Genomic DNA, 26,106 nt, shown 5'->3' on the forward strand with positions numbered 1-26,106 from the left:
CATTCTTGAAACTGGGCCATGCCCAGCAATGAGTAGTAGGTGGGTCATGAGTTTTCCTTTAGGCACAGCTCCCACTCAGCTTGCCATGTACATGGCAATAGCAATGGTACAGTCTGGAACATGGGTGAATGCTTACATTTAGATGCAGTGGGAACATCTGCTGAGCTCATCCACCTCACATCATGCCTGTAGGCTTCATGTCTAAGCTCAAATTACCACCCCAGGCCACATGCGGGGAAGTGCTGGGTTTCCAAATGCAATGTGGGAAAGGGGCCAAGGGTTTCTGCTGCTGGCAGGGATGCCCTGTGGGTCTAGGGGGCTGGTCTGCCCCTGCCATCCGTCTGCCTCTGGGCAAAACACAGACCCCCTGGGTGAAGGGAAGGCAGGGAGGAGGGGTAAATCTACTCATGGTGGTAATTATCTACATATTTTAAATGACTCATTTAGATACCAGAGGTACTTAATCCCCTCCTGCTATAGAAGCAGGTTGGGAGCACTGTCTTCTCTGCTGGGCTCTAAGTAGCACTGGCACACATAACTCTGTTATTAGCAAACTGGCTGCTCCTGGCACATGCACATGGATGACAACGATCATTAAAAACATTTTTTTTTCATGTAATACTACAAAGGTTATTCTTGGTGACAAGTGCTTTCCAGTTTGTGGCCAGGGCTGAGCAACTGCTGTTCCCATTTGTGCAGGCTAGGTCCTACATCAAGGTCAGGTTTGCAACAGCTTCCTGGCAGAATTAACAAAAAAAAAGTTTTTGTCTTTTTTTTTTTTTTCCCCTCGGGGGAAAAAAAGCAATTCCAGGTGAATGATACGAGGAATGACCTACTGCCACTTAATACCAAATGTGAGTGAGACTGGATTGAAATTTCCTGGATTTGAATGGTGCCATATTCAAGCATGACAAGATCTCCTTGATACCTTTCTGTTACCATCTAGATCTGTATCTATGTCCTATTGTGCTATGGAGAGGTAGATGAGGTGAACTGTAGGTGAACAAAACTTTTGTTACCTATAGTTTATCTCAGCAGTGTCCAGTGACAGTACAACAACAGTACTGGGTGTCCTCCAAAATGTTTTTCCAAAGCAAAGAGCTACACTGGTGGAGACATGCAGGTAGGCATCATCCCACCACAGCAGTGGGCCAGGGCAGCTGAAGCCTAAAGTGGCATGTACAGCTGATGGGGGCTTCTCCTTGCAGATGGTGCTGTGAGGAGACATCGTGTTGCTACTTAGGGATGGAGGGTAGTGGAGAGGTTCTCCTATGCCAGAGGATAAGTGACTTACAAACTAGTCCAGCAGCCCCAGCCATGGATTCAGAAGAAATGTGTATCATAGAATACTTTTGTGTTCTGTCTAAGCTTGTCATGAATAGTCCTGATGACACCAACACCACGGTAATTGCCAGAAAGGTGACAAAGCCCAGTGCAAGAGCTGCAATTGTCTCCTTCCTAGATTAAAACCTTTGCTCAATGTCTCTAACAAACACTTCTGTGTTTCTCACTGTACCTGTACCACAGTTGATTCCTGATGCCTGCACACTCCTCTTACTCAGCCCAGCTTGCTCTGGGATGGCCCTTTTTGGTCCTGGATCTAAGCCTCAGAACCTGTGGGGACCAGGATGCTTCTGCGCGGCAGTGGCAGCAAGCCAGCCCCAAAGGATCACCATCCCCCATGCGCCCCTCCCAGTCCCTTCACTAGAGTCAAAGTCAATGTGCCTTTCCCAGAGCCAGAGCTGGAGCTTGTGTGCTTCCCCCTGCATCAGAAGCAGGTGTGATCACCGTGGGCAGGAGCCAACCAACAGGGCAAGAGGTGGGAAGTGATCCCACAGGTCTGTGGAGGGGGGTGGGAGCATGCAGGACCCAGTAGGGCAGTGGTCTCTTTGTGGCTTTGCCAAGAGCTGGCTGCCCCAAGGAAGCAATGTGCAGCACAGCCTTCCCACAGATGCTCTACTAGGGCAACCCTTCCTACAGCATGGGTGCCCACCCAGGAGTTCTCCCACTCCACCTGGACATTCTGCATTGCACTGTGAGATGCCCAAAACCCAGTCTCCCCTGGAGCCCCATAAGTGGGTCCCATGCTGGCAGGCAAGATGGGAAACTGGGGTTATGGGCTGCAACAGCTGCCCCTTTGCAGCAGAGGGCATGTGGGAACAGTTCTAGCTCAAGGCCCGCTGTGAAGGGCACTTTGGGGGTCAAGCACCCAAATTCAAGTGAAAAAAACAGTCAGATGCTGGGTGAGGAGGCAGCATGGTACTGACCAAAATTGGGATGCAATTCGTGGACAGTTTGAGGGGGACAGGTGAGTGACTCCTCTTTGCAATACTCTTCTTTACCCAAAGGCTGATTTTTGACTGGCACCCATGCAGTGCAGTATCACCTGGATAGCAAAACCTGTGAAATGCTGGAGGTGCCCCCCATGGCAACAGTGGTGGGAAGGCAACCATTGGTACCACTGGCCCCACACCATGCATGACCCTTAGACTATGTCCCCATACAATGTTAAGAGACCAAAAGGTAAGGTCTGCAGCCCAAAGCACACAGGCTGCTGGGAGAGGCCAGCAGCTGCTATTGCAGGCTGCCATGGGAAGCTGATGGGAGAAACAAAGGGGAAGGATCAGCGACAACAAAACCAGCAGCAAAACCACCTCTCTACCAGCAAGCCAGGGGCAAGTGCTGCAGGGTCCTCCCAGCAGTACGGAACTGGAGGGCTGGGAATCAGGGGGCAAACCAGCTAGAACCATTGCAACCAAGTCCAGGCACCTGCCCCAAGGAAAACAGAAGCAAGCAGATAACTAAACCCAAAACGAAACATAAAAGCTCCAGGAAAAAAAAAATCCCCAAAGGCACCAAACCTGTTGGTTTTTTTCAGCTTGCGTATTTTAATGAAGTAAAAAATAAAAATGAAAGAAAGAAACATGCCACAGAGGTTGTCAGCCTGGTGCAGATCACCCTTGTGCATGGAGGGCATCAGGGTCCCCATGCAGCTGGCCCTCATGGTAGCCAGTCCTACCTCCCACCCCCTCCCTGCAGTCAGCTGGAGAAGGAAGTGGATGAAAAGCACATGGTGCATACACACAAGCAACAGAAGAACAGCACAACAGCGCTCCAGGCCGGGCTTTATCCAGGAATGGGTATGCTGGCATGGGTAAAATAAAAGCTCAACATACTCAACATACTCTATATGTCCAAATTAAAAACAGCAACGGTAACATTCTCCCCTTGAGAGCTGCAATTTAAATCCCCCTCAAAAGCATTTGGGGGCTTTTGTAATGTTTCTTTCAGTGTCTCATGTGTGAGCTCTGGGGTCCCCATCTGATGGGCAGCATGGCGGTGGCAGCAGCTGCTCTTGTTGGCACTACTGGAGGCCAGAAGAACCAGCAAGCTCAGTGGGAGCCTGGCCTCGGGGTTTCTTGCCCATCTTTTTCAAGCCCTTCACCACAGGTATGGAGAAGGGAGGATAAGGAGGCAGGATGTCAGATGCTTGTTAGCTTCAAACCCAGCAGTTTTCACCCATGGTGGGCTCCCATTGGCAAAGCTCCTGCTGCTCCTCTGAGAAGAAACCCTCTTCTCTGCCTCACATGTATACACATTTAAATAGAGATATAGATATCTGATAAACATTTTGTATGAAAATAAATACTTCATCTGGGTGTTAAGAACCATCGTCACCTCCACCTAGTCACATTCTATGTTACATCTCTTTTCGTCCATGACAACCTTGTTCCCATTGCTTTTTCCCTAACCTATGGACACCTCCTCCCTGCCTCTTGGAGCAGACAAAAACGCCTCAGCAGGCAGAGGTGTCCTTTTCAGCAGCCTCTCTCTTGCTTGCTGCCTCCCAAAGTTTGGCTTATTATTGAGAACTCGATGAAAATGGTTGCCTTTACAGCACCTGTTTCTTGATAGAAGAAATGATCTTTGTCTTGAAAACACTTTACAAAGAGTAGGGTTTTAACATTCTCTTCCAGGGCTCTCAATTAAGAAATATGTTTCTAGATAGCACTGTTTATATAGATATAGGTATAATTTTTATTTATTTTTATTACCAACCCAACATTTCAATTTTCAGCTTTTGATGTAACTCATGACATATTCTCGTGGTGGTGGGTTTTTTTCTTTCTTTTTCCTTAAAAAGAAATGCACTTCAAATGAAAAGGATGCTTTTTTGTCTGTCTGGTGTGCCTAAAAGGTACTTGAGATGACGCAGGAGTCCTGATGTGGATGGCAGTTTTTAAGCCTGTACCTGTCAGTGGCCTGAAGACCACCACCAAGATACAGGCGTTGTGAAAACTGGGGGAGCAATTGAATAAAAGGGCAGCCATGCCACAGCTCAGGGTGAGATGGCACTGGGAACATATGGGCACACTATCCAGGTTTTCCTGAATTCATTTCCACCTCTGAGCAGGAGAACCACGCAGCAAACCCGCCACCACCACCATCCCAAGGAGCCAGTGCCGCTTTCCCTGGCCCCCTTGCTCCCCCTGCGGCAGGCTCTTCCTGGGTGGCCATTTATTTCTTTTAACAGTTGTAAATTAACAGAATTTTCTCTCCTTGAAGTACCACAAGCTCAAAGTTAATTATACAAAGAGAAATGCCATAGTCAAAATATACATGACACGTATCGTATTAGAGGGTTGGGGGTTTTTTCCTTCTTTTTTTCTTAGCCCAGGCAGGTGATTGAGATGCTACATGCTCCAGCCTTTGTCATTAAATGTGTGTGACTGTGTGTCTGTGTTTGTATTAAAAATATATCAGTCTTGTGATGTTCTTAAAAAAGAAAGTAATGGAGGGTGGCGAGGGAGGGAACGGGTAATAGTGAAGAAGTGTCACAGTCTTTTGTGGCTTCATAAAATACACATGTTCAATTCCAGCACTGATGGCAGCTTGAAGCTTTAGAGTTTAAATTTTTAACATTTTTCTGATTAAGTAGTAAAAAAGAAAAAAAAATCAATTAGCGTGCTCCCCCAAAACCAAAAAGCAACAAGCAAACAAAAAAAAAGAAAAATCCCCCCCCAAATTCCTGAATCAGGCTTCTGCAATTCTCAACTAGTAAAAATAAGGAAACATCTCCTTACAGTGGAGGGGTGCTCGGCAGGAAAGGAGACGAGCCCCTATGGGAGAGGTGGCCTTTGGAGATGGTTGAAACTTCACAATCTCATTGAATAGGGTCAGTGGCTGGGTTTGTTGTGTTTTATTTCAATACTTGCCATTGTTGCTTTCTTTTATACCATTTTTGGATGGGTTTTGTCTCTTTGTTTTTTTCACTCTGTGATGGTTTTGCCCTTCTTGGCACCCAGCTGTCTGACCGTCTGGGCAGTGGCAGCCCCTGACAGACAGCTGTACCCTCAGGTGAAACCGCACTTCCAGGACCGGTGTCCGGTGAGGTAATGGAGGAGGGGGTTCCTCCTTCTGGCAGCACCATCCCTCCACTGCCTAAAACCCCTTGATGTAGCAATAGGCCTCCAGGGTGGCGAAGAGGATGTAGAGCAGCCAGAGGCTGACGAAGAGCAACGTCGTGGCCAGTTTGCACCCCCGGGGGCCTCCCAGCTCCCCGCCAAGGTGGGGTCGCCGGCGGTAGAGGAGGACACTGATGCAGATGAAGGCGAAGATGGTGAAAAGTGTGACAGAGAATGCCAGGGTGCCTGCCGACACCTGGAACTCCTGCCCCTGTGACGCCCAGTAGATCGCTGCCACTGACCATGCCAGCCCGATGCCCAGGAAGACGTTGACAGCATTGCTGCCTGTGACGTTGGTGATGGAGGCGTCAGCGTACACGTCCTGGACGGCCGCAGCTTTGCTGGCGAATGTGTCTGGGGTTGAGGGAGGAGGGAAGGAGAAATCACTGGGGGCTTCAACAGGAGGAACAGACAACGCTTCATGTCTGGGGGACAACGGAGGCCCAGGTGCGACACTGACCCGGTTAGGACACAGACCTCTCTTGGTACACAACCCCCTCCCAGGTCCAGAGACTCCATGTTGCCACCAAGCAGAGTGCAGACCTTGTCTAGGAACAGGGTTTTGTGGATCCCCTTCCCAGCCTGAACCCCATCCCAAGACAGAGCTGCTCCCCTGGAAGGAAGAGCATCATCAGAGGAGTTACCTCCCACCCCATCCCTTCCCTGCAGCCGCCTCACCTGGTACAGAAGTGCCGAAGGCGACAAAGACGACAGCGGTCACCGAGTCCTTGAGGCCAATGGTGCAGCCGAAGTGGGAGGCGAGGTCGCCGATGACAGCCGTGAGCATGCCGATGATGAGGATGGAGACAATGAAGCAGGCCCAGCCGTTGCAGTACTCAGTGGGGGGCACACAGGCAAACAGCACCTTCCAGAAGACAGTCAGGAAGTGCATCACGTAGTCAAAGCAGGATGGCAGGCGCTCCTCGCCAGACTCATCTTCGTCCTCATCACCTGCTGCAAACAACATGGAAGGAGAGGTCCAGCCTTCATGTTGGGGCAGGTCAAGTTTACAGGGGTTAGATGTAGCCTCTGCTTGGCCCTTTCACCCTGGGATTCTGCTCTCCTGGGACAAGGCGGGATGGTGCCAGCCATGACACTGGGCTCAGGGCACACCAGGTCCCTCAGTGATAGGTGAGGCTTGGCAACATGAGTGCCTCTCAGACACTCTAGAGCCCACAGGGATGGGGAGTGGCAGAGTGGGATACTACACCCACTCTGTAGTGGGTGATAGGCAGCCCTATCCCCATCCACAGGCAGCCACATAGGGTATAATCAACCTGTGGAGATCATTGTTGAGGGTCACGATGAAGTTACACAGGCAAGTGATGTTCTGGTCCAAAAACTAGCAGAAAGTAATAGAATTGGGAAACTGGAGAGACCTCTTGATCCTCCTGCTCCAGAATATGGGCTGAATACCAGCAGCACCCCAGCAAGAAATTTCTCATCTGTGTGAGGGTATCAGCAACAGTGGCGCAGGCCCTTGGAGGAGTCTCCTGCTTAGCCTGGTGGGCCAGGTCAGCCCCAAAACTGGAAGTACTGCTGGTCTTTGTACAGACACAGGACAATGGAAATAAACTGGAGAAAGAGAAAGCAGGTAGGGAGCACAGGGCAGATGTCAAGGGAAGGGGGGAGACACAGGAACAGAAGCAGACCAGGGAAATAACATTGCTCCAACGATGCTTCCACAGAAGTGGCTTTTCTTAATTGCTAGAAAGAAGAAAACTGAATACCCTGCATCTCTTCTTTCACATCAGAAGAAGCCCTTGTGGCCACTGGCAACAGCTCCCACCCAACTGCCTGCCTGTCCACTGCCTGCTCTACAGCTGGGTGTAAAACATCCCTTTGGGGAAGATGCCAAACCATCAAGGACAGGTTCAGAAAGATGCTCAAATGCCATTAATGGCATGCCTAAAGAATATGCTCCGCAGCTGCCTGGCTCTGAAAGCGGTGAGCTCTCTCGACAGGCAATAGCTGTCAGGTCTCTGGATCGTTCGCTCTACCAGCTGCTGCCTCATGGGGGAACATCTCCTGCCTGCATGTGGTAACCCTCCCTGCTCCTAGAAACTCTACTGGCTGTGGCAGACAGGACATCTTCCAGCAGTAGAAGCTACTTGCACTGGGCACACCACAAACCAGGACTCCAACCAGAATGGGATCTTGCTGCCTGTACACTACTCGTCAGATCACTGAAGCAGCAGGAGCACTGCCAGTTGACATAAAGTTTTTGAAAACTGGCCTCCTGGATAGCTCTGCATCAAAAGATGGATCTCCTGAGCTCCTGGCTAATGTATCTGCAAAAGCCCACTTTATGTGGAGCAGAGCAGCTCTCTGGACTAGCTTTGCTGATGGTCACCACATATGCAACTGATGAGCATCACTGACCAGGGAGATGTGGTGTCCTGAGCCCAGGCAGATTTCATTCCAGGCTGCATGAACCCTATGGATGCTGGTATGGGATTTCTGATGTCCCCCTCACCTGCACTGACGGTAATGGCCTCCATGAACTGGTCCCTCCAGGAATGTGTCCCTACAACCAAAGCCAGGTTTGTCTTCTTAATCAGCTTGTCCACGGTGCTCTGTTGTGGGAATAAAGATGCACAGCAGTTAAACTGGCTGTTAGCTGGCAAGCACAATCTCTGAGTGCACTGTGGTCTCACAGACTCTTTCCAAACTGTGGAAGTGCCACAAGCACTCTCCTACCAGCCAGATGAAGTCATGAAGGAGTTAAGCCCACCTTCTCCCTGGACTGGCTGACCTAAACCTCACCAGAGCCAGCTTCTTTCCCACCTTTTAATCCTGATGAGGCTCCTTCCTCCCTCATCCGTGCCTCACCAGAGACAGCTTTGCTACTCCCCATTGGCTGCTTCTGCTTACAGCAGGGCTCCCTTTTCTTTCTCCCTCCACCCTTGCCTACCAGCAGCTGCTACTTCTGACATTTCTTGTAGACTTCATCCACCCTTTACTGCATTACATACTCCTTTCCCTCTTCCAACAGCTCTTTCCCTGCACATGCTGCCTCCTCAGTTCTACTCTCCAAGGCTGCTCTCAGTGCCACATGGCTTCCCCCTCCTGGAAGACCCCTAGGACACCTACTGACCTTGAACTCATAGGACTCCTCAATGATGACTTCTAGTTTGGGATGCTCGCCGAGTATTGGTTTGCCCATCTCTGCAATCCTCTTGGCTTCTTCCTCTTCAACCGTCAGCTTCCTCTCAGCCACCTCTGTGAAAGCAAGGTCAACACTAAGCTTCAACACTAAGCTGTAGGCAGCAGCCCTGGAGCTCCAGGGCACCATGGGGGCTTGTCTGCAGGGCCCAAGTGGAACATGTTTTCAATTTCTTTAAAAAATACCCTTGAATCTTTCTTCAATCTGCACTGGTGCTCTTGGCTGACATATACCCTCCCATCACCTCCGCAGTAGCCACATCTTTGGGGAGACTGAGGTACCAATCTGTCCTGACATTAGGCACAAGTGTCCTTTAAGACACCTTTAACACCCTGATGTGTTCCCTGATTTGAATGAACAAGAGACAGGATCTTTTTATTCCCCTCTGAGCAGAAAATCACTGTGCCACTCAGTGCTTGATCTAGCACTCAGAGCAACACACAGTCACAACCACACGTGAACCACACATGAACTGGAAAAATGAACAAGAATAAGTAAGTAATGAAACAAGTACTTTTTTCTTTCATACTACTGTGAGGATGGTGAAGCACTGGAACAGGTTGTCCAGAGAAGTTATGGATGCCACATCTCTGTAAGTGTTCAAGACCAGGTTGGATGTGGCTTTCAGCAACCTGGTCTAGGGACCAGCAACCCCATGGCAGGAGGGTTGAAACCAGATGAAAAATTCCTTCCAACATATTCCATTCTCTGATTATATGTTTACTTTCTGCTGGAGGAAACTAAACCAGGACCTCAGGTCAGCAGCATTCTGAGGTAAGCCTGTGTCAGGCTCATCTTGCTGATGTCCCAGCTAACCCAGCAAGATGCCTGGAAAGGGTTATGGTTGCCCAGATGAGAAGGAGCATCCCAACTGCCCAGGCAGCTCCCTAGCCCTGACCCAGGTCTCCTCTTCCACCCACCCACTCAAGTGCAGACACATGCTGATGGGGTCTCAGTAAAGCTCTGACATCTCAAGAAAGAAGCTGGGTTTCCCCTGGTTTTCCTGTGTCTGACCAGTCAGGGTGTACGAGCTGCAATACAAGGCTCAGCTGAGCCTGGGAGCAGGAGCTGGGGCTCTGAAGAACCCGGCAGAGCATCTTGTTCTGGCTAACAGGTGTTACCCAAGGTTTCCTGTAGAGGTTACAAATGCCCAGGTAATGCCTCACATGTGATTAATCCCATATGGACTCCAGCAGATCTCATGCTTCCTACCAAAAATCACACAGACGTTATGAAGTCCCAGTGAAATCTATTTATAAACTCTGACTTCTCTCTTCATCTGCCCAACTAGATTGATTGCAAAGACTGTAAGCCTTGCAAGACCTGCAGAATTTATAAAACATATAATAACTCTTGTGGCAGGTGACATTATTATAACCCATCACAGAAGCAGAAAAGCTGCATCCATCATTTGAAATCGATGACGTACATCCACACCATCGTTGCCTAGCTCAAAGACAGAATAGTCGGATTTAGGAATCACATAAGTTTACAAGAAATGACAAAGATGGGGAGCACAGCACCTGGAGAAGAAGATGGGCAATGCAGACTGTTGGGGGATATAGGGGGCACATTTGCAGGCAAAGACCTAGTGAGCACAGAGTGGAGGAGGCAGCTGAGCTGCAGAAGTGCAGAAGAATTTTTTCAGTGAAAGGGTGGTTAAGCATTGGAATGGGCTGCCTAGGAAGGTGGTGGAATCACCATCCCTGGAAGACATCAAAAAAAGACTGGATGTGGCACTTAGTGCTCTGGTTTAGTTGGCATGGTGGTGTTCAGTCAAAGGCTGGACTCAAAGATCTTGGAGGTCTTTTCCTTAATGATTCCATGACTCCATGATTCTATGAAGATGTTCTGCCTTATACTACGCTTGTAGGCATGAATTGATGATTATGAAGAACAAGATTCAAGATACTTTTATTCACTGGAACAGGGAGTCAGATGCAATCTACATCTCTTTCTAAGACACAGAACAAGAAAGACCAGTCTCTGCCTCTACCTGGAAGCATATGAAGATGACAAGCTGTATCCACTGATGAAAATGCAGGTGCTCATACATCAGCTGCCATAGCACATACATGGCTTTGCTTCTGTCTGAACTCCCCATAACCAGAAGCTCAGGGGCGGAGGCACCCTCAGCTTTGCAAAGCCCAGCTTGGCATGCTGACATGTGCTGACAGTACAGAGCTGAGCAAAAGCACTACGGCCATCCCATCAGGGTTGCAAAGCTCGGACTTTGTGACAGTCTGACTCACTACAACCTTCCCTGGGAAGTAACTGCATCTGAAAAACTGCGGTCGCAGTCCCCGGGGCTCCCGCCCACTGGCTGCAGTTGCAGAGTGCAGAAAGCAAATGTCTGGAATCTGAGGAGATGCTCTGAAAACAGGGAATATCAAGGAAAATTTCCTCGGCTTCACAACTCCAGGAGAAATAATGCAATGAAATCTCAGTCCCTACTTTAACTGATTTGACAAAAGCCTTTGGCATGGTAAGAGAACACGGAGCCTCATGCAAATGTTATCCCTCTAGGCAAGGCTGAGCTGCCGGCAGGTCTCTAAGCACGTGCAGTGCAGAAAACTTGCTCATCTACATAGGAAGTGCTATCCAACACAGCTTTATCCCGGAACCTGGTGTCTTGCTCAGGCTGGTTAATTTACTTGCACCAGGCAGGACAGTGCAGTATCTGAAGCCCTCCCTAAGGAGGAAGATCTCCTGCATCTCTTCTCAGAGTGTGCCAGGTCCAAGGCTGCTGGGCAGGCTGCATGGGAACGTGTGTGTCCACAGGACCTTGCACCTGCCAGCAGGTGGCTTTATTGTCTCTGCAAGGCACTTGTGGATCACCTACTGATTCAATGAACATGGCAACCACTTGCCAGGCAGCTCTCAGAGTAAGTCAAGTGACACAACCCTGTCCAAGAGTGGACAGATTGCTCTGTCAGCCTAGAGGCTGCATGCTAGCATGAGGGTGACACCAGACACTGCATAAAATAAAGGTGCTGGTGCTTACCACAGCACTGAGGGGCAGTGGGTGTCCTGCTCTTCGAGGGCACCTTGCTAGTGGACTAAGTGCCACCAGAGGCACCTTCAAGCCTTAAGTAGGCCACCTAGAGTGAAGGGACAAGCTGACCAGCAATGGAGACCTTCAGCCTACTGACAGCATGTCCATCGAGACATGAATAATGGAGGCCCTGCTGTCAACACACAAGGCCTCCTTTGTGGTATATATGTTGAACTGGGGCAGTTTGTACAGTGTGTACATACAAACTGCCCCAGTTTGTGAACTGAGGAGCAGAGAGAAGAAACATAGGTGCCCAAGAAAGCCTGTCAAGGGTGTCCTATGGGAACAGCTGATTGAATATGACTGCCAAGCTAAGTCTTTCAAATGTCAGCTGCAAGCAAACCACGGGAGAACAGGAACAGGCAGCAAGTCCAAATGGGTACCTCACAGAAATGTTAATAGAGGAAGCTTTCAGATAAGGAAGAAAGGAAGTAATTCCTTCTTATCTCATAAAAATGCAGTCACATTTGTGAACGTGCAACAGGAAAGCAAAGCACAGAAACTTAACAAATTTCAAAGGTGCATCTGAAAACATTTAAGCTGCCATTATATTTTCACTGAATTTCTATCCTAATGTAGAAGACAAACACAGATCAAGACTCACATGTCAATACTGTGCTGGATCTTGCTCAAGGCACTCATTCAAGTGACCCATAGGTGCCAAATACCAGGCTGCTGACTGTCCTCTGAAATTAAGGCTGTGCCATTTGTGGCAGGAAGGACAAATTCAGAAGCCCAGCTGACACATCTCTTGCCCCAGCCTATACCACAATATAGTTAAGGGGAAGAGCTAAGCACCTCCAAAGAGTGATACAAAGCACCTACATGATTCCACTGCTTCTCCCCACCTACTGTTTAGGACACATATGAGCACCTTTTAATAGGAATCAGTGTCAACCTCTACAAAACACCAAACCCCAAGATGAACCTGCTCCAGGCTTGTTAGGTCTGCCTGTTCCAATGGGATGCTGAGGGCTGAGTTAGACCCTGTGGGTACTGACCCAACAGCTGAGAAGGAATGAACTCTTGCAACATCCCAGTGACAGAGCACAATCCCAATGCTCCTGCCTTTTAGGGAAGCCCTTTAGCCAGCAGCAGGGTGCACCAGGATGCCTGTGGAGCTGCAGGAGGCTGCTGTCCCCGCATCAAGCCTGGGGGATGCTCCCACATGGTCTGTGGTAGCCACAGGCCCCCACCTCCTGAGGGAGCGGGTGTAGGGCTGGGGCCTTGGAGGGCTCCTCCAGGAAGCAGAGACAGAGCATCTGTGAGGTGTGTCACACATCACCCTCATGCAGTAGCCTGCAAATAAGACTACTGAGGGCTGTGATAAATAAAACATAAAGAGGGAAGGGTGGGGGGCTGGGTGTTGGGAGACAGATTTTAATTTGTAAGGTCAAGTCTGTCAAGGTGAATGCTGCCAAGCTGCAGCTTAATTATTAACTAGCCTGATTTCTATTTGTATCTGCATCAGTACCTACTTTTCAATGCGGATTGCACCCTGGACTCCTTGGACTCCCTGCTGTCAACCCCAATTAAGCCTGATAAGGTCTGGCTGTGTGTAGCAAGAACAGGAGCTTGCCAGGACCTCCTGGGCTGCCTCCACCTCCTCCCTGGGAAGGGGAAGGTGGTCGGAGAGGGGTCCCCTAAATCCTGCCTGCCCTGGTACATTGGTGTGTGCTACCATCAAGTGTTAGGAATCTCTCTGGGCTGCAGGAGCACATAGAGGCTGCTGAGGCTAGGCAAGTTGGGGCTGATGTGCCAGCTGGACCAAGATACTCCACTCCGGGTGCCAGGGAGCCCATGGGTTAGAGAGGAGATGCTACAAGCAGGGAAGACAACATGTCTGATAAGATTAAAGGCTGTGTGGGAAGAATGAGGCTGAAGTCCACTTTTGCTCAGGCTGTAGCAATGGCCACAGCTGACACCCACTACACACTGGACCCCGCAGAAAGCAAGGAGAGGTTTTTGGTTAAACCATTCCATGCTCTCTCATGTACTCTGCCTTGTTCAGACCCTTAAAGCTATGACAGACAAGGGGGCTCGGCAGCTCCCGGTTATGGTCCTGCCACTGCTGTGCTCTGCAGCCCTGGGCATGTCCCTGCCATGCTCGCTCCTCAGTTCTCATCCTGTGTCTGTCTCTCAGTCTGTCTCTCTCCACTTATGTCTGCAGGGCCATTCTGGAACTTGAGCTGCAGTGATCTGCAAAGCGCTTTCAGATCTGCACATGACAGGCAGTTTCTTGGGCTCAAAATACTGTAAGGAGATCCCCTCCTCCTTGTATTTCTTCTGGGGAAAGGGGAGCACTAAGCAGTGTTCCCACATCATGCACTGCTCCTGGAGAATACTACATGGGTGCATGCCCACTCAACCTCCTTCAGATGGGGGGGACCAAATGGCAACTGGACATTGCCTGTGGCCTCCTGGACACATCATAAATCCAAGTTAGATAAAGCCAATTTCCATGGAGTAATCTGGCCACCGCATCTTTTGATCTGAAAAAGGCAATGGGAAGGCCTTGTAACACCATCAGAGAGGTAGACGCTCATCACAGGCAGTGCTGCAAGACTACCAAGCAGCCATAGACCAGTTGGTATTCCCTGTCACTTGATGAATAAATTGGATTAAAACCAGGAATGTATTCATGAAAGATTGCTATGAAGGCCATTTCACACTCCTTGAGCTATCTTGTCTCCATCCATTTCTGGAGTGGGCATGTATCTGTATGAAGGTCACCCCTTCTAGGGACTATTCTGCTAGGTAGAAATCAAAACAACAATTAAAATGGGATTTTTTTTTTTTTTTTTGCTGTGGTTTAGTAAAATCCCGGCTAAACAAAGTAAATAGTGAGCATGAATGAGTTCCTATCTCCTGAGCACTGTCAAGTTGTCAGTCACAAGTGGGGAAGACTGCTGGCTAAAAGACACACTGCCTTTGGAGATTAGCATATGGATATACCCTTTACTGAAGCACATGCACACACACAAGCAGTGGCAGCCTGGGCTGCTTTCTAAAATGTGAGGAATCCACTTACTTAGCCCTGAAAGCTATTTGTGAGACATGATACATCCTGTATACATGCCCTAGCATTCCTTAATGCTAACTGAGAAGTGCTGCACATTCATGAGAGGAAGGCTAAGGCACAGGGCTGGGAACTGAGCATTATTGCACTCCTGGCTCTGCCTTGAGATTGCTGCTGACACAACTGTCCCTGACAGGCCAGACAACTGGCGTCTCTGTTCCCCAGTCTTTCCCACTGCAAAGTGGACCCAGGAGTTTTAATGCATAAATAAATAGATTTAGAAATACTTTCTTTGATCTGGATGAGTATGTACAAATTAGGATATAGACATATCTACTATTTGGGTAATTTCGCATCCCTTTAAGAATCTGAATCACCTGAGCCCAAGAACTTTCAAGTAAAGGTTCTGCACAGGCTTTCAGCGACTTTTGCAAGGATTAGAAAGACCATCAGAGCAGTTCATCCACTGATAGCAAAGGTGGGGACAACTGTAGTACCTGTGCACTTTGATATTGAGTATTCCCCTGTATAAAGAGTATACAGAGAGATCATTGCCAGTGTCAAAACAGAAGGTTACACACCAGAGAAGTTAAAAAAAACCAACCCAAGTTTGACTCTTAAGTCTCTCCACAGCGATCCCATACTACAGTGGTCCTCTGAAGCCTGAACAACGGGCATTGGACAGTGGGACATGGCCAAGCAAGTTGGCATTGGACATGGCCAAGCAAGGCTTTCAGAATCTTTGCACGGTCTTCCAAGTCTGGCTCTGAGAGCCCATCTGGAAGAAACAAATGCTGAGCTGAATCCGTGCCCTTCCCAGTTACTTTCCCTGCCAGGGCTCTGCAAGGCCAGGGGGGCCAAGGCTGGGATTTCTCGTGTCCCCTAGGTATGGGCTCCTGGGACAAGAGAGGCACTGCCACTTGGGCTCATCCACTGGGGCACCCACAGCTTCTGCAAAGAAAGGGGGTCACTCCCATGAGTGGGGGTTATGCTGCTGCTGGCACTGTGGGGGCTGTCAAAGGGATGCCACTTGAGGGGGAATGCCCCAGGTCTGCAGAGGAGACCCAGGGCACCCAGCAGTCGCAGGGACACAGCTCCAGGAGAGGGACACTGCCTGGAAAGAGAGCACTCCCTGAGCTGCTCCAGGAGGGAGGGGACGAGGAGCGTGACCGACAGATTCCACTGAAACATTCAATAGTGCAGCTTTTTTTACAAAGATTCCTGCATGCCTGTGTAACCTAAATCTAACATGACACGGACTAAGCGAGGATGTCACTTCTCTCCCCACTGATTAGCTGTGATTGGTGCTGAGTGACACTCCAGCACGTGCCTGCTCGCTGGCTGGCTGCTGGCTTGAAGCCACATGTGGAGGCTGAGCACCGTGAGCCTGAACTGGGGGCCAAACACACATCACATGCACAGAGGGCACCCTGAGGCAGCTCACCGAGGGGGGCATCCCAGGGACTGCCTCCCATCAGACAGAGGGGAGGCTTTTCCTTATTAACTGAAAAGTAACTTTCCATAGCTGGTGACCAAGTTCTCCAATAACAGCTGCCAAAAGCAATCAGACTGGATCACAACAGAGAGAGGAAAGTTATGTTATTTTAATAGAAATTATTTGGTTCCAGGGGTTCTGATCAAATTAGGCAGCTACTGAATTAAGGTAATGAAATTACTGGGAAGGAGGCTGTGCTCAACTTATTTCCAGTCCTCCCGGACCTGAAGAGGTAACAAAGGAAATCGTCCAAACCATTCTGAGAAGTTTTCCATAAACACCCTAAGCTGATATTTGGGGAACTGGGGATTTCTGCCTGCCACTAGCAATTTTCTAATTAGTCCAATATCCAATGGGCTCTGGACATCCCCTAAGCAGCAGATTTGGCATCCTCTGAAAAGGAGCAGAGACTGAAGCCTGCATAGCAGATGCTGCTCATTTGATTTGCAGCACAGCTTGGGCGTCATAAATGCTTTGGTTTTCAGCTCTGCTTGCAAACGTGTCAGATTCAAGCTCCTGTCTGCACCCTGCATGCCCGCCCTTGCCTTCTAACAAATATTTCTTCAGTGCAAATTCAACAGTAATCATATCTGGAATGAAGGAATAATGAAAATACAGGAGGCGTACATTGCACCACAGTGGGATAAAGAGAGACCAGTGTAATGGGGATTTCAGGCAAGGAAGAGGGCTCAGTATTAATGCATATAAAATCCTGGCACAGGGAAAGGAGATGAAGAGTGCAGAGCCAGAGCTGAGGATGAGTAGGGAAATGGTGCTGGTGCTTATCGTGTCCTGGTAGTGCTCCCCTGGTTCTGGGCTCACCCCAGGATGGGAGGTGGAAAGCACAAGGGTGCTTTGAGGGGTCATGTATGGTCCTCCATGGGAAGGGGACACCTGCATAGCCTTGCACCCTTGCTCACCCCAGACAACAATGTCCTGCACCCCAGGAGTGTCACCCCCAGCAGAAAAGCCCCATGCACCCCAGTGCATCAGCACAACCCAAGCACCAGAGTTGCCCAAAAAGAGGGTCGAGTCACAGCTTTAGACCAGCCAGAGCTGCGTGTTCTGCTTTGTGACTTTGGCTGGGTCATTTCCTCCAGACTGCAGGAGAAAATCTGGAATGTGGGAAATGCTCTTAGATATCAATCAATCACTGTATTTTCTTAATGCATTGCTCTTAAATAGTTCCTGTTAGACACAAACACTATGAGCTGGGGTTGTCTACAACACAGCAAACATAAACATGGCGGGGTCTGACCAAAGGGGATGAAAATAGAGCAAAGGGCAGGCAGAGAAAAGAAGAAAAAGCACTTACCTTGGGTGAGCAGCAGGGCTGTGGGGAGAGAACATGAGAAAGACAGGGAGAGAGAAGAAAAAGAGGGAAAAAGTTAATATTAAAGGGCCAAAGATGTTTTGCAGATGAAAGCTGTCAGAGAGCAATGGACATGGTGCAAGGCAGCGTGCAAGCTCACCAGGGCTGCATGTTGAGCACAGGCTGGGGAGCAGACACTGCAGCAGCAAGATGGAGAGGAGGCTGGTGTGCACCAGTGAGCACCAGGGTGCTGGCTCCCCAAAGTCACCCCCTCCCCCAAGGCAAAGGCAGAGGGATGGGATGCAGCTGGGGAGTGGCAAGGAGGGAAAGAGAAAGGGGGAAAGAGGGGCAGTTACACTTGCCATTGGGACCTGACACAACCCAAACTGACTCAAAGGCATGGGAGGTGCCCTCAGTTTGGCCAGGTATGTGTGGCTGTGGCGAGACTTGGCATAACTGAGGAAACCCAGAAAACCTGTAGGTTGTTGAGAAGAGAAGGTGGCCAGGAGGTGATGGGCAGACCATTGAGAAGAACATCATCAGAGGGAGGCATTGATAAAATGTATGCCGGCCTCCAGTGTCAAATGGGGCAGGGGGTAACACAGCCATGCATCATCCCCCAGGACATCCTGGCTCACCTACACCTATCCCGCACCCGACAGGTACCACTCCCTGAGGGTCAGGGTGCTGAGAGGAGCATAGACACACATAAAGCATCACTGTTTGAGTCCTCCTGGTTCTCTTTGCTCCAAATTGCTGGTCTGCCAGACAGTGCTGCATGGACACAGGCCATTCAACATCATCATAGCGGGATGCAACTGCCTGCCAGGAAATGTGACTGTGTGGTCCTGTGAGATTTGAAGTGGGAAGAAAGGAGGAGAAAGGAGCAAAGGTCCTCGCAAGGGATGACCTTACCCTGACTTTCAATACAGACACAGCCCCTTCCTGCCTTGGGCAGACCCTCCCCTGTCCTGATTTCCCCACACCCCAGACCTGTCACAAAAAAGTATCTGGCTGGATCTCTCTTAGGTGTTACCCACAGAAAGCCACAGCTTACATCCAAGTGTCAAACTAGCTACAGGAAAGTCCATATAGCAAAAAGTCCATATAGCAAACCCTCTTTGAGAGAGGCCAAGCACCAGCTCTGAACCTTAGCTTTGATTTTGACCTGTCCTTCAAACAGCAAACCAGTCCCTGAAGCCTTGGTTGCATGGGATGACAGTATTGTAATTACTAACACTTATTATCATGCACTTTTACTCTCAGAAGTTTAAAACTCCGTACAAAGACTGAGTCAGTATTAACAGCCCTATTTGACAGATGGTGAAGCAAGCAAAGAGAAGCTAAAGGGAATATTTTGCAAACTCAGAAGTGGGCTGGAGTCCAGAAGTGCTACTTTTCCCAGACTTGCCAGTTCAGGCCTCTGAAAAGCATGCACTTTTATATATATGCACCTAATTGTATCTGTGCCATTTGAAAGTGATTTCCTAAGCAATTTATCAAAGGTCCCACCGTGCATCCATGGCAGAGCCAGGGAAACTAATCCTGAGTCCTGACTCCCAGTCACTTCCTTGCTCCATTGAGCAGCATCCACTGGCACAGCTTTCCCAACAGTCTGCAGAGATACATCAACCTAGTCAAGATCTTCATCCATCCATCCATCTCCCCAGCTGGAAATACTGTGGGCACTCTAGGAGATCTCCCTTGTCCATGCAGGCAGGTAGAGGCACAGTGAAAGGGGAAGGGGCAATAAAGAGTCTCCTTGCTGAGCATCCCTTGTTTTTCAGGGTCAATTCATTTTGAGAGTCAAAACCTGTGAATATGCTCTGCAGCTCGTACGGTGCCACTGAGCCACAAGAAGCAATGGGATATTTGCTCTGTCCACACCATCTCCTGTGCTTCACACAGCTCTGCCAGGAAGCCTCCAACATGCTTGTCTCTGCCCCTTGTAGCATGAATCTTGTAGCTCTTGTAGCTCTTCTTGTAGCTCTGTCCTGCTGCAGTTCAGGCTGCCCTGTGGCCTCCTTACTATTCCATGGTCTTCTGCTTCTCCAGACAATGTGCAGAAATTTAATTTGTCTTCTACAATTACAAGCATTAGTACAATGGGTCACTTTTGCGTTCAAAAGTAATATAATGAAATATTGCTGGGCCCCTAAGCTACTGTGGTTATTAAAAAAAATCATTGGTTCCTCATGTTTTTTAAAGCTGTTATTCTACTACTCTGGGATTTGAGTTTATTTTTCTTCCCATTTGCTTGTGAGCCTGCAAAAGAACAATTTTTCTCCCTTTCACTTATGATACATGAATATTTGAAGAAGCCTATAAAGCTATGAATGAAACATAAAGAATACAGCATGCAGAACACCAAGGGATTATTTTATCTTTATATTTCTGAGTGAATGCTGTGCATGCAAGCAAGAAAATGATTTCACGGACTAAAGCTTCCTTCCTGCACACGCATCTGCTAATGTGCCCTTAGCCCTGACCTGTAATGTTTCCTGACAGCCCATCTGGGGATGCTGTACCTGTACCAGCCTCACTGATGGCCTCCACGCTGTTCGCATCCAACAAGCCTCCCTCCACTCCCCCCCAGCCCAGGCTGCATCCCTCCAGTCCTCCTCAGGGCACCTCTCCCTTTCCTGCACTACTGCTCAGGACATCCCGCTCCTTATGGGGCCGAGCCAGGCCACCTCATTGCTCCTGGCATCTCAGGTAGGCTCAGGGGTTTGACATGTACTCTTAAAGGGAACTGCAAAAATTAGCTCCGCAGCCAAATCCAAAATAGCAGTCCCAAGTATCCCTTACCTAACTCTTGCATGGTGTGATTGTGGACAAACATGCATTCCTGCAGACAAGGTAGGTGATGCTGACTCTCCCAGGAGGACCCAAAGCCTTCAACTCTGGATCCCTGTTCCTCCTTTACTGGAATTTCTCTGCCCTGAAGGCCTGGTTTTGATTACTGAATTGCACGCATGAACTCTGCTTCCCCTGCCACCCCTGAAACTGGACAATTTAGGCCTGAATTTAAAAAAGCTGCTAAAAAAGCTATTTACTAATAAGCTATTTAATCTGTATGTTTTTGGTGTACTTTGGGGTCAAATCCTACTGTGACATGCATGTTGGTGTGGGTTACAAATCAGGAATTTAATTCCTTCCTGTTTTAACTCTACTGAAGCCAAAGAGCTCAAACCAAGAGGAACCAGGCTTGGCACGGGAGCAGAACAGCAATTGAGCAATCCTGTAGTTTACAATACAATGTGTGTCCCAGCCTTTTTCTAAATAGTGAAATACTTTTCTCTGCTGTTTACCTTACAGAGAGATTCGACCATGCTGCATGCTTTATTCTGGACTCATTCTTCATTAACATAAATCTTTTCTAATCAATATCCCTAAAGACCCCAGGAAGCCGTTGTGTAGATAAAAGAATCCTTGTTAAAGGCCTGGGATTTACAGGGTGAGCTGAAATGAGGGAGAGGAGGTTGGATTTTGAGGAGACTCTCAGTCACACAGCAGGGCTGTCACAGGAAGCCAAAGGCAAGGAGAACACACTGGCTACATCCCCTGCACTCCCAAAGGTGACCATGCAGTGACCATACAAACCACAGGTTCAGCTCCCCAAAGAGATAAGGATCCCCCATCTTCCAGATGTAACTGTCCACAGGCTCTGCCTCCAGATTTGCTCACTGAGGTGAACAAACTGTTTTCCTAATAGATTGTGAAGAGCTATAAACATGGGGTTTTTTAACAGGCTAAACAAGGCAGAGATTTTGCAGCATTAACCTGAATGCTGTTATTATTGAAGTCAATAGCAAAGCTCTTGCAGATTCCAAGAGACTCCTCTCTATCAGGAGAATCACCAGCATTCAGTTTAATCAGAGAGCTGCGAGCAAATCACTAAACCTTCAGGGAATGAAGTAACAGCAATTTAACATTTCTTTGCTATTCCCATCAGCAGCTGACAGAAGAAGGAGCTTCTTAGCATCTGCCCACACTTCAGAAAACTGAAGCACATGTGCTCATGGATCAATGCAGCTTATCTTATACAGGCATGGATCTTTGTACCAAGTCACATAATTTCATCAATATTTTGATACAGATAACTTGTTGGATCAATCCAAGCTAGGAACCCTTCTTTCTTCACAGTTTAATCCTTACTCTGCAACTCCCAGCCACATCCTCCTCCGGGGCACAAAGCTTTCCCATCAAGGGTGCTGCTCAGTTAAAAGGAGATATGCAATGAGATTTGTCTGCACCAGTTGACTCTGTGCTGGAAGTGCTGAGAGGACTTCAGTCAAAATCTTCCCAAGTCAAGTCATGCCAACAAGCTGTTTAATAGTGTTCACCAGCCATCTGTGCTCCCATTTCCAGCAAAGCTGTATCTTGTGGGAGACATGCTTTCTGAAGCAAAACTTTACATGAAGGATGTCAGTCCCTTTTACAAAACATAACCCTCAAGACTCAGCCTTCAAACATCAGTTCTGAGGCTGAATCTTCCACTGCTGTGCCATGAGCTGCATTCTTACAAGCCGACTCTCAATTACCCTCATGTAACATGTTTTCCAAATGTTATTTTCAATGTTATCTGCAGTCGAGTGAAATCTTCCAAAGTAGCCTCACTTGCCATTTGGGCTCCATCAACACTAAGGCTATCCACAATTTAACCAGAAGAGCAACTTTATCCAGGGAAAGCAAAGCAAGTTTTTCTCCTGTAATCCAGGGCTGTGGAAAAAGTGTGAAAGTTGATGAGTGAAAGAAAGTATTAGTCCAAAATCCTGCTGGGACAGCAGCAAAATCCTTGTTCTCAGTTGTGAGCTGACACAATAGCAGAGTTGCCACGAGAGCAAGAGTCAAACCAACAGACAGAATCCTGTCGTAAAGGAAAAGACTCATTTCACTGCAGGAAGCCTTTAAAAAGGTGCTGAAAAAAGGATGGCCAGAAATGTGGTTCAGAGTGATGGGAGGCTTCAAAGCCCTGCAGCACTCAGCAAGCAGGGATTCAGTTTACATGACTGTGCATATGTAGGAAAGGTGAGATAAGGTTTCGAAGATTAATTTCTTAGAAATGGAGAGGACAAAAGAAGTCAGGAAACCTGGGAAATGGCCAGGAGTATAGAGAAAAGCAACACTTACCATCTTTGTCAAGCAAAGAATATGAGTCTCTCTTTGATTTCTTTTTCCTAATTTACTTCAATATAACAAGCTTGCAGCAAGTGCCATCTTTGCCAGTGCTCTGTGCATCTGATATGCCCCTACCAGTATTGGTATCGCTCTTCATCACAGGCCGGGCTAGCAAGATACCAATCTCAGATCTGTTCTCATCTCTTTGAATTACTGGAGCACATCAACAAAAGAGCTGCTATAGTAAGACTACTTGATGTGATTTGTTTGGATGATCAGAAAGGCTTTGAAAAACTCCAGCTGCAGAAAGTGATTGGTGAAAAAGAACAGACGAGCTGTGAGACAAAGTTTTGTGTTGTAGATGTAGCATTTATATAACAGGAGTAGGTGGTGAGCTCTCCTTATAGCAAGGGTTAAGAACTGAATGTCCCAAGGCTCAAAGCAGCACAGCTCTGATATAAGTGGGGGTGAAGAGTAAAGAGCAGCATCTGCAGATGACGCAAAATGTTTCAGCTAAAAGGCTGTATCAGTGGCTGTTCTGTGTTTTGGAACCCATGATCAACCTGAAGACAGGAACTTGTGTTTGGATTAACACAGGTACTTTAGAATGAATTTCATGTTGAGCTCTGGCCCTCACAGAGACTCTCCTGCAGACTCTTCTGCCCCACAGCTCTGATCAGGGCCAAGGAGAAGTTCCCTTGAGTGGAGGTGACTGCTTTGTATCAGCAGGTGTACAGGACAGCACAGACACTAATGCAAATCAACCGCATGGTAGCAAGCCCTGCTCTCACCTTCCATCCTCTTCCACTGCATGTCTATCAGAAACCACTGCCACCGCAGCCAGCAGCAGGGCAGGTACCCTTAGGACAGCACGCTGGGTCTGAATAGCATAAGGCTCTGGACCAAGTTCTGCATCCCAAAATAAACCATTCAAACTCTGCCCCAGGCTGGTTTGAAAAGCACATACTACTCATCCCTGCTGTCGCCTCTACCATCCCTTCAAGGGACATTTCACCCCTGATTTCATCACTGCCACCTAGCTTGTATCCCCAAGGTAAGCTGGGAGCTACCCTCTGCATGGAGAGGTCCCAGGGTGGGTACAGGCCCTCAGCACAAAACTATGGTAGTGCAGGCACAACTGTGATGGACTGGCTGTCTCTGCGTGACCTGGATTGCAGATTACTTTCAAAAACAACTGCCACTCATCTGAGATGTCCAACACTGCCCTGCTTCTAGAGCAGCCAGGAGAGATGTTTTGAAGACACTATGAAGAGCCGTCTGAGAACATCAATACTCCTACAGCTCCTTTTAGGCACAGGCTCAGTGGGACACAGCTAAATGGCAAGTAACAACAAAACAAGGACACACCATGAAGAAACACACTTTTTGCAGCATTGAAAACAAATGTATGGGTAACCAAAACCCAGAGAGACTCTTCTTCAAAAGAGACTAGGCCTGGACCCCCCCCAGGAGAGGCAGGAGCTATGCTTTGCCTTTGTCATGTGAGTCGTGGGGGGGGGGGCATTCATCATCAAAACAAAACCAAGCAAAGTTCCATCTAGGTAACTGTGGTGTAGGACTTTCCCCCGTCTGTGGGTACGGGTAATGGCAGCACGTGCACAGTGCCGTGGGGGGCCTGTCTGCTCTGCAGTGACTGTGCAGACATTGCAGCCCATGGAGCTGATCAGTCATGTGTCAAAGCTGATCAGCTTTGCAAGAAATAAACCACCTGAACTCTTTCCCTACAATGGCATGATGCTGGCAGAAACACATGGGCAGGAGATGAACATCCCTTCCCAATGCTGTACAGCATGTCACACGATGCCTGAGCATGTGCAAGCTTGTGCACGTCCCAGGCTGCCTCCTCTCTGCCGGGAGCTGGCCGCTCAAGCATGCATTCCATGAAGCTGCTGGCCACAGCATCTGCTGTTGATTGCTCACAATGCTCTCTATGGGAAAGCCTCACGTACCTCCTTATTCTTCATCCCAGGCACAAGGTACACTCACCAGAGATGCTCACCGGAGATGCCACAGTGTGCAGCACTATGGAGCTGGGGATCTTTTCAGATGCCCTGGACTTAGTGTAGCGACTGTGCCACCTTGTGCCAGCAACATTCACAAATGCAACTTAATCTCCCACCTCTTAGATTTTAAAATCATGGTGCTCTCACTCTGACTTTTCTCTAGCGAGGCCAACCAAGGCACTGCATCTCCTCTTTGGCATGATCCTTTACTTCCTCTAGGCAAAGAGGGTCCATCCGAGGGTGCACACTCACCCCCTGGCCTGCAGGCTCTGTGCTGCAAATCACTTAGTCCAGCTCTGATCTCCTCTCTGCCTGTTGCAAATCAGACAGTCCCACTAACTCCAGCTGATGTTGGTGTAAATGAGACACATATGACACAGCAAACTGGCTTTGTAGTCCTAATAATAATGAGGACATTTTACAACTGAACCACCTTAGGGTGGCCACTTGGGGCCATTTGGATTTTTTTTCAAATACGTGGTTTTATTCAGCTAGATGCAATGTGACCTCCTACATGGAAAAAAGAAATGTGAAACTTCACAAAAACTAGCCCAATCCTGACTCTGTATCCTAAAGATCATTGTTTAGAAATGAGGACTCACAGAGAACAGACAGCTGAGCAGAAAATTCAGTGTGATGCTCCAAACTGCCAAGTGCATAAGCAGGAGAGAGACAGATGCCCATGACTTTCATCCTGTACCTGCTGAGATGGAGGTGGAAGACCCACAGATGGGAAGAGGCACATGTGGAGAGGAGAACCCCAGTGTGGTTCTAGGACTGAAGACTTTGATCCAGGACTGAACACTTTGCTTACACAGATTTAAAGGGCTTAATCTCCTTAAACACCCAAGAAGAAATCTGAGTGTACTCTGGGTATAGTGAGTAGATACCTGCACAGAAGCTGCGGCGCTATATCGTTCTTTCATGCGATAGAGAAAAGTAGGGAAATAACTAGTGGCTACAAGTTGAGGTCAGACAACTTCTACCTAGAATCCATGCTCACATCTTTACCCTGGAGGGCAACTGACTGCTGGGACATACTTCCATTGGATACGGCAGGTTGGTCGTGCTTCTACTCAAGGGCATCTGGACTTTGGTGAAACCTGAGGGCCTGTGCTCGACAGAATGAAATCTGATGCCCCTCACTGCCTCCGGGCTGCAGGAGGCGGTCTGATGGCATTAAAACTATGGGTTTATATTATTACAACATCCACGGATCTATGATACTGACATGCTCATGCAACCTGTGCCTATCCTGGACATCTTACAGAGCCATGCATGGGAGCTCGGACTGGCCAGAGGGCAGCTGCTGTGCTGGCGAGATAAGCTGTGCCATGCACGAGCAACTGCCAGGTGTTCCATCACCGGCAATAGCACATGGGAGCAGAAATAAGCCCATGGGGTCACACAGCTGACTCTACTCTGTAACAGAAACCCAGAAGGTGGATT

The 26,106-nt window shown here is 48.5% G+C and overlaps 1 protein-coding gene across 7 annotated transcripts in view; it reads right to left on the reverse strand.

Moving 5' to 3' along the window:
• Positions 1-4,012: 4,012 nt before the first annotated feature.
• The window catches only part of SLC8A3 (solute carrier family 8 member A3), a 116,840-nt gene continuing 94,746 nt past the window's right edge, over positions 4,013-26,106 (reverse strand). For 2 of the 7 annotated variants that reach the window (XM_039389007.1, XM_039389006.1), the window contains exons 4-8: positions 17,516-17,533; positions 8,563-8,687; positions 7,942-8,041; positions 6,144-6,416; positions 4,013-5,819 (exon numbers count right to left, since the gene is read on the reverse strand). In XM_039389007.1, the coding sequence (XP_039244941.1) occupies positions 5,443-5,819; positions 6,144-6,416; positions 7,942-8,041; positions 8,563-8,687; positions 17,516-17,533 (893 nt within the window). In that variant the 3' untranslated portion in view covers positions 4,013-5,442. Of the gene's footprint in view, positions 5,820-6,143; positions 6,420-7,941; positions 8,042-8,562; positions 8,688-17,515; positions 17,534-26,106 lie in introns of all 7 variants that reach the window. The other 5 variants (XM_039389005.1, XM_039389004.1, XM_039389009.1 and 2 more) reach the window with 3 other exon arrangements.

This window comes from Pipra filicauda, unplaced genomic scaffold, assembly GCF_003945595.2.
Source record: "Pipra filicauda isolate LSUMZ 115617 unplaced genomic scaffold, ASM394559v2 scaffold6_size6359152_pilon, whole genome shotgun sequence".
In the NCBI taxonomy this organism is placed as follows: domain Eukaryota; kingdom Metazoa; phylum Chordata; class Aves; order Passeriformes; family Pipridae; genus Pipra; species Pipra filicauda.